General features: G+C 41.6%; 1 protein-coding gene across 1 annotated transcript in view; it reads left to right on the forward strand.

Moving 5' to 3' along the window:
- Nucleotides 1-7,618, forward strand: part of robo3 (roundabout, axon guidance receptor, homolog 3 (Drosophila)) — an 85,540-nt gene that overhangs the window by 52,657 nt on the left and 25,265 nt on the right. The window contains exons 5-7 of the mRNA XM_031871592.1: nucleotides 177-322; nucleotides 2,412-2,583; nucleotides 5,908-6,113. Of these exons, the coding sequence (XP_031727452.1) occupies nucleotides 177-322; nucleotides 2,412-2,583; nucleotides 5,908-6,113 (524 nt within the window). The remainder of the gene's footprint in view (nucleotides 1-176; nucleotides 323-2,411; nucleotides 2,584-5,907; nucleotides 6,114-7,618) is intronic.

Raw genomic sequence — 7,618 nt, forward strand, 5'->3', positions numbered from 1 at the left:
AGAGAGAGAGAGAGAGAGAGAGAGAGAGAGAGAGAGAGAGAGCTTAAGTGAAAGAGTTGTCAGATCTGAGTTGCCGTCATCACTGGAGGCCTGTCACGGCTTAATGCACTCAATGTCACAGCCTCACTCAGCACGCACAAAGGCTTTGGTTCTATTGTGCTCCCGATAACGATTTCTCTCCATTGTCTGCGTTGCAGTGCCCCCTCAGATCGTGGTTCGGCCGCGGGACCAGATCACAGCCCCGGCTCGCACCGTAACCTTCCTCTGTGGCACCAAAGGAAACCCTCCACCGGCCGTCTTCTGGCAAAAAGAAGGCAGCCAGGTAAGAGACTCTGTGACCTGTATGAATCTCTTTCTGTTTCATGGACGATGACTTCACTTCTGCCCTCTGAGGCATCTATCAGAGTCTCGTGGTCACTTTGCGTCTGAAAGCGATTTTGTTCAATTAACAGTAATATGATATCTGTCTAAATTAATATTGAACACTTTTTAAGGAACTAGATGGTGGTTGACGTTATATAACGGTTCTGGTGCACAAAGAAGGGAGTTAACCCTGAAGCTCCAGCAACACTTTATTATAAGAAAGTTTCAAACTCTGGCCAAATACTGTACAGTGTCACCTACATCCAACATTAGACCCCCCAGGTAAAAACCTTGTTTTTCATGCACTGGTCCATTTAGAGATTTTGGTCTATTTTGCTTCCATAACATTTCTTCTTTCAGACGAGTGGAAAGAAAACACCCAAAATACACATTTAGGTGATTCATTTCCTACTTTGTCTAAATCTCATATATCATTCATAGCCTGATTTATACAACATGAATATGCGGCCATGAATGAGTTTCATATCAAAGGTAAGGGGAGGCACTACAGGGGAATAAGGTCAAAATAAATGTATACGCATAACTAATAGATATCACCATGAGACTTCCCCAGTTCATTACTCCATTAAGAGAATTATTTTTTTTGTATCCATTTTTTTCTGAAAATGTATGTTTAGATCATGCATTGTCTTATTAAATATATGCTAATTTGCATACATTTCCAGAACAGAAATATTAACATTGGATAAAGCCAGGTTCAAGATGTTGTTTCCTTTTGTTGAAATATTAGAGTGAAAGGTTCTTCTAGATATCTCATTGTATCACACATGTTTTTAGTAGTAACATGTTGTATACATCAGGCTATGAATTATATATATGAACAGACCCCTCCGTAAAAAACCTTCAGAATATAGACATTTTATTTCCAACCAGATGAGTCCAAGTAGGATGAGTATGAAAGCAGCTGAAAACAATGACACAGACACGATGATGAACACAGCAGCCATTAATGTTCTGATGTTAGGCTAAGTTACTCTCCCTCACATGCCTCTCTGCTACACATGCTTTAAAGAAAGCCTGCATCTCTGCTTCTCACTGTCATGTTCCTGACTCTCATCCTTTGCTTTTATCATTATGTAGTTTAGTGCCAGGGTGACTCACACACACCCACACACACACACCCACTTGCACATTCATACACACCTCATTTTCCCATCATCCACACAGGGTATTATTCACCAAAGTGTAAGTCTGCTCAGGCCTGTGTGTGTGTGTGTGTGTGCGTGCGTGCGTGCATAAGTGTGAGTGTGAGAAAGGCGAGCATGTGATAAGCACTGCAGCCTGTTGGAATGCGCTGAAAGGCCCGACGAGAGTGCGTGGGTGCCTGTAGCATGGCTCCCAGGTACAGATTAGAGAAGGGGGAGATTGGAGGAGGCCTGGAGAATGTGTGTGGGAGAGAACAAGAGTGGAGGAGAGAGATAAAGAGGAGAAAGCGCGGAGGACAAGGGGGGAGAGGAAGTATGTGGGTAGCATGTTGGGATTGAAACATCGTCGTTATTTCATGTTAAATGAAAAGGGAGAAGATCAGGGATGAAAGTTGGAGGAAAAACACTTTTGGTGTCATTGTTTCTGGATGAAAGTAACAACAGATGTGGATGCAATGAAAGAAGTTACAGGCTAAACACATGTGTTTTCTTGATTTGTTTTAATGCACATCGACGACCAATACTGAAAATACTGTTTTTTTTAGCTACAATAATGTTGTAGCTGTTCTGCAGCAAGCCAGCAACCACTGTGTGCTACTGTTCATCCTCCACCCATCCCTCCACGTCATGTCTCTTTTACATGCAATGGAATTTCTTTTTTTGAATCTTTAGTGTGTATTGTTGTAACTTTTGCAGTTTGAGTACACACATAGTCACAAAGAGATAAAGTTCCGAGGTCTCACCTTTGAATGAAAGCTCTTAGTTCATCCATCTTTTCATGGTCAGTCACGGCGCTCTCCTTTCCTCTCTTCACACTGCATTCAAACTATCCTCCATGTCTTCAAAAAAAAGACAAATCCTCCTCATGTTTCCCTTCCCCAGATTCTGCTGTTCCCCATCCAGGAGCCGTCACAGTCGGGCCGTTTCTCCGTGTCGCTGAGCGGCGAGCTCACCATCACCGACGTCCAAGTGGAAGACTCCGGCTATTACATCTGCCAGGCCATCAGTGTGGCCGGCAGCATCCTGACCAAAGCCCTGCTGGAGGTGGAAAGTGGTGAGTGCGAACACACAAACGGCCGTGGAGTCACAGGATTACAGTAATCTGATTACATGAGTACCGATCACATTAAAGATGCTATGATTGTTAGCTACGATATGTATGACTGCTGTCTATACCCGGCGGTGTTGTTATTTGGCTTTTGACTGTCACTGTTTAAATTCACACACCTGTTGTGTAATTGCTCAAGATCTGAATTCAGTTTGGTCCGAATATATCAGTTCATTTCACCAGGAGACAGGAGCGTCCTGTCTTCACACCGTAAACCTTCCTCTGTCTTTCTGTTGATTGACTCCACCGCCAACATGACTCCGAGCAAGTCATCTAGTTACCGTCTGAAAATGCATCTATAAACTGCACTGGGTTGTATTGTCTGGCATCTATTTGGCACATTATTTTCATAGGTTTTTAGAAGACAGTCCTGAACTAAATGACACATTGATGTGGACAATTTTTGGCATCTGAATATGTCTGTTAAAGGGCCAGTGTGTAGGACTGCGACCAACTGAAACTTCTCCCACGTGACAAGCATGAAGAACTACGGTGACCGATGTGGAAATACGGATGTGCCTCTCTAGAGCCAGTTTTCAGTTTGCCCGTTCTGGGCCGACTCCGTAAAGTATAAGTAGATACAAGCTCTCTGCCGATATACGTATATCCCCCTAGATTCTACACTGGCCCTTTAAAACTTTAGTCAACAGAAAAATGAGATAGGGTCATGTGTGCAACATGTGTGTCCTCAGCTTGCAGCTTTTACACACTAGTTAAAAAATGAAAGCTTTTAAACCTAAGGAAGAAATATGAAAGTCTCCCCTGTGTAAACTTTCAATTCAATTTACTTTGTATAACCCAAAATCACAAATCACAAATTTGCCTCAGTGGGCTTTAACTGGATGAAGTTAAAAGAAAAATGTCTTCCCAAATGTTTAAATTTAACATTTTGTATTTTCATATTTGATTAACAACTTCTCCCAATCTCCCATGCGGCGATATAGATTCAAAAAGCCATCCTTCAAATCCTTTTCAAATTAAAATATTCTCCTCCGAATGAGCCAACAGCAGGAGTCCTTATCTGATGTAATCAAAAGGGACAACTGGTGATAGCTCTATGCAAATAACCCTGCTGCAGCATATGCTGCCCCCCCCACCCCCCCCCCCCCCCCCCCCCCCCCCCCCCACACACACACACACACACACACTCAGGGAGTAAACAGGGATTTTGTTCAGCTCTTTCTACGCTAACTCCTGTGTTGACTCTTCACACTTTGGGTTTAGCTCCAGCTAGCTTTTCACAGAGAAGAATACCAGTGAAGGCGCGCTCTGATGTCTGAAGGCAAATGTCACACGGTAGGCTGAGTGAAGTGTTCTATTTTTCGCTTAATCATTGCGTCGCGCCGGTTGCCATCGCAGGAAATGAAAAGACAAACTCTCAGTTACAAACAGTCTTCAGCTCCTTTTTACCACCAGCTATGACTGTGCAGGAATTTACTCCACTCTTCCAAACTAAAGATGAACTCTGCTCCTTGGCAGCACTCATACCACGGTGTTTACATTGAAGATTGAACATAGAGACACAAAGGCATGGAGAGCAGCCTTACCTACTGTCCATGTGTTGCTCTGTGGTGACTGTGAAGGCTGTGGGTGAAGCAGGCTTTTCTCTTTCAGGCCCAGTGGTGCAGCCCAGTGGTGCAGCCCAGTGGTGCAGCCCAGTGGTGCAGCCCAGTGGTGCAGCCCATGTAAATGAAGATTTATTTATTTATTTTTATATTTCCTTGATCTAACAAAAAATCTCTCACACTTGACTTTCACACAGTTTTTGAAAAGTGTAATTCCTCCTCAGTGTTTTGCCAACGACGATTCAGTTGTCTGGTAGCAAAATGCGTTGTATCCATTTCAAATGTAATAGAAAGAACTTGCAGGAATACAGTTGATGTTTTAATTATTGTATTGAAGTATTGTATTGAAGTATGTAAGTATAGTGAATAGCTTATTCACTACATGATAGCGAGTTCAGATTTCGGTTTCTGGTCATTGTCGTATAACATTGTGGGCTTTTACACCCCATAACACAAAGACAATCCATCATCCACCATGACTATATTCCAAATAATCCATGCTTACTCAAAGGTATAGTGTCTGCTGAAAAGACTCTTTTGCGTATGATAGATATTATTATTGTATTCATTCTGGTACAACTGAATATCCCAAGTGGCCCATCACTGTGACAGAAGGTAAAAGCATCAACATATTCCTTCCTGTCATCGATCTGCATGCAGCACTGAAGCCGGGCCAGAGAGAGGAGACTTTAGAGCCTCTGGGATGAATGTTCATACATCTCACATGGCAGGGCAGGCTGGAATATTACAGGCCAACATAAAGACTGGTAACCCAGAGCATCTGTTGACTTTATTATGTCTGTAGATATGACTTCCAGGACAATGATAACAAAACTGTTACCAGTCATTTATAACCCCCCAAAAAACACATCAATCATATCATACAGGCCTAATAGTAAAACATGTAATGGATTTAAAGCAAAAGGTGAGATGTAATGTTTCCATCTAGCCTATGATTTTTAAATAAAATCTAGTTTCTGAAGACCAGTGCTCTAGTGGGAAATATTTGAGAGTACTTGATGATGATGATTGATGGTTAAATCAATTTATAAATGGACAGACAGCACTGCCCTAACACTGTGTGCTACATCGTCTGTAGATCGACAGTGAACTACATCTTGATCACAGCGGAAATTCATGAGGTTCTCTGACAAGAGGGGGGCTCAGTTATGGCCTTGTATCCATACACATGATATAGGTATTGGACATAGTCACCATGACCCATAGCTTTTATGGGCTACGTAAGTGTCAAGTTTTGACCATCTTCATTTTGAGTTTTGGTCGTCATAAGTACAACAGAACGCTGAGTAAGACTCTTTTAGGCAACCAACATTTTACATCCAACTTTCATGAACTTAAACACACTGTGAAAGGGTTAAAGTTGTTAGGGGAAAACACAGGCAACTCCCAGAGCAGACAACGCCTTGGAAGCGACTTGTCAATCACTGTGTAGCCCCGCCCTAAAGCATCCCCTGCTTTATGCTCTGACTCTAAATGGACCATAATTTACTAAATGAACTTCATGCTGTATTGAAGAAGACTTGAAACTAGAGACTGAGACCATAAACTCATGTTTACAATGTTTACTGAGGTAATAAATCAAGTAGAGTCATTTTCTCATAGACTTCTATACAACCAGAGGAGACCTGTACTTTGCTGCCTGGTTGAATCTCAAACCATCTAACTTCGTTTTCTGTCCCTGCAGCACCATCGGACCGCCTCCCGCCCATCATACGACAGGGCCCAGCCAATCACACTTTAGCTCCTGGCTCCACCACTCAGCTGCACTGCCACATCATGGGCAACCCCATCCCCAGCATCCAATGGGAGAAAGACGGCCAGAGGATCCTGGGAAACGATGGTCGAATCAGCTTGATGGAAAACGGCACCTTCCAAATCACCAACCTCCAGGTATTTGAATGAAAGACTTGTGTAGACACAGTTAATGTTATCCCAGACTAATGAAAACTTTTTAATTGTTATTTTGCCTTTTAAATTGACAGCTCTTCTGTGATGACCTTCAACTTATTTTAATTGTTGGAATGCTGTTAAGCATTCCAACTATTGTTATCCTGTTTCTCTTTATTCTTCTTCTTATATTTCTTCCGTCCCACCTGTTCTTCTTCTTCATTTTTTAAGCTACAGAAACCGTTCAACTATCAAAATGTTCAGCTCTTTAATGACATTTCTGCTATGACTTTTCATATTTCTATCTCTTATGCTTTATGAATTATTAAACTTTTTGCAATTTTAATTTTGAATGGGATTTCAATGGAGAAAATGTTCAAATCCTCTTAAACTTCTTCAACTTTCAAATCCTTCAACTTCCTCATATTTTCAGCTACAGACACCATTTCAACTTTCAAATGTTGAGAAAACCCTGATCTATTGCCACATTATTCAGCTTTTTGATACATTTTAAACTTTTTGAACTGCAGCAATTTAACTTTTATGATTTTTCAGCCCTTTTCTGACTTTATAATGGGTGTGTATTGCGCAGCTTAGAGTGCGTGATGTCACCGCTAGAGTGAAGAGCAGCTTGAGATTCTTGTGAAAAAAACATTTGTATTTTGCCACTGTGTCCACAATCTTCACTCTTCATGCATCATTTCTGGATGTAGAAGTAGCTAATCTTGTCCTTGTTGTAGACAAATGACTGTGGAATCCCACAGATTTACACATTTGGCACAGAAGCCTGTAATTGAGAGGAAAACCAACTTTCTGCTCCATGGAGACAAAATGTTAAATTTTGCTTCAAAAACATCTTCCACAGAACACAGTACCCCATTTCTAGATCGCCAGTTCAGCCACATTTTTTACACTACAGACACAATTTTTACAGGATCTGTTCTTCAACTCATCCTTCCTCTCATTTGTTAATATCGGAGCAATAGGAGCTACGGTTATGGGAGTTTTGAGGATTTGTTTGAGAGGTGTTTCCCTGTTTTATATCTGAAAAGGCTGTAAGGACACAGGTGTTTCTGATTAAGCTAATTAGTGATGTTGATAAACACACAGACTCACAGACACTCTCTCTGTGTGTCTCTCTCATACAGTCATTTAGGTCTTAGAGACTTTTAGAGGACCCCCCCCATTTTAAAATAAAAGCTGCACACACATGATTTAGAGATATACGTGATGCAGCTCAGCCAATCAAATATGGGTATTCTGATAAGTTTCCTGATTTGAGTAACATTTACACACACCGCGACACAAGAGGGAGAGACGAGGAAAGACATGGCAGAGCAGGACAATAGTCATGTAAGCTGTAAATGATAAAACATAGGACAATCTCCAAATGAGAAAGATTGCCAGAGAGATCAGAGTCTCTCTCTCTCTCACTCACTCACTCACTCACTCATCCTCTCTCTCTCTCTCTGTCTGTGTCTCTCTCTTAGTCATTCAGGTCTTAGAGA

The sequence above is a fragment of the Anarrhichthys ocellatus genome, unplaced genomic scaffold (genome assembly GCF_004355925.1).
Source record: "Anarrhichthys ocellatus isolate YVR2014 unplaced genomic scaffold, GSC_Weel_1.0 scaffold59, whole genome shotgun sequence".
In the NCBI taxonomy this organism is placed as follows: Eukaryota; Metazoa; Chordata; class Actinopteri; order Perciformes; family Anarhichadidae; genus Anarrhichthys; species Anarrhichthys ocellatus.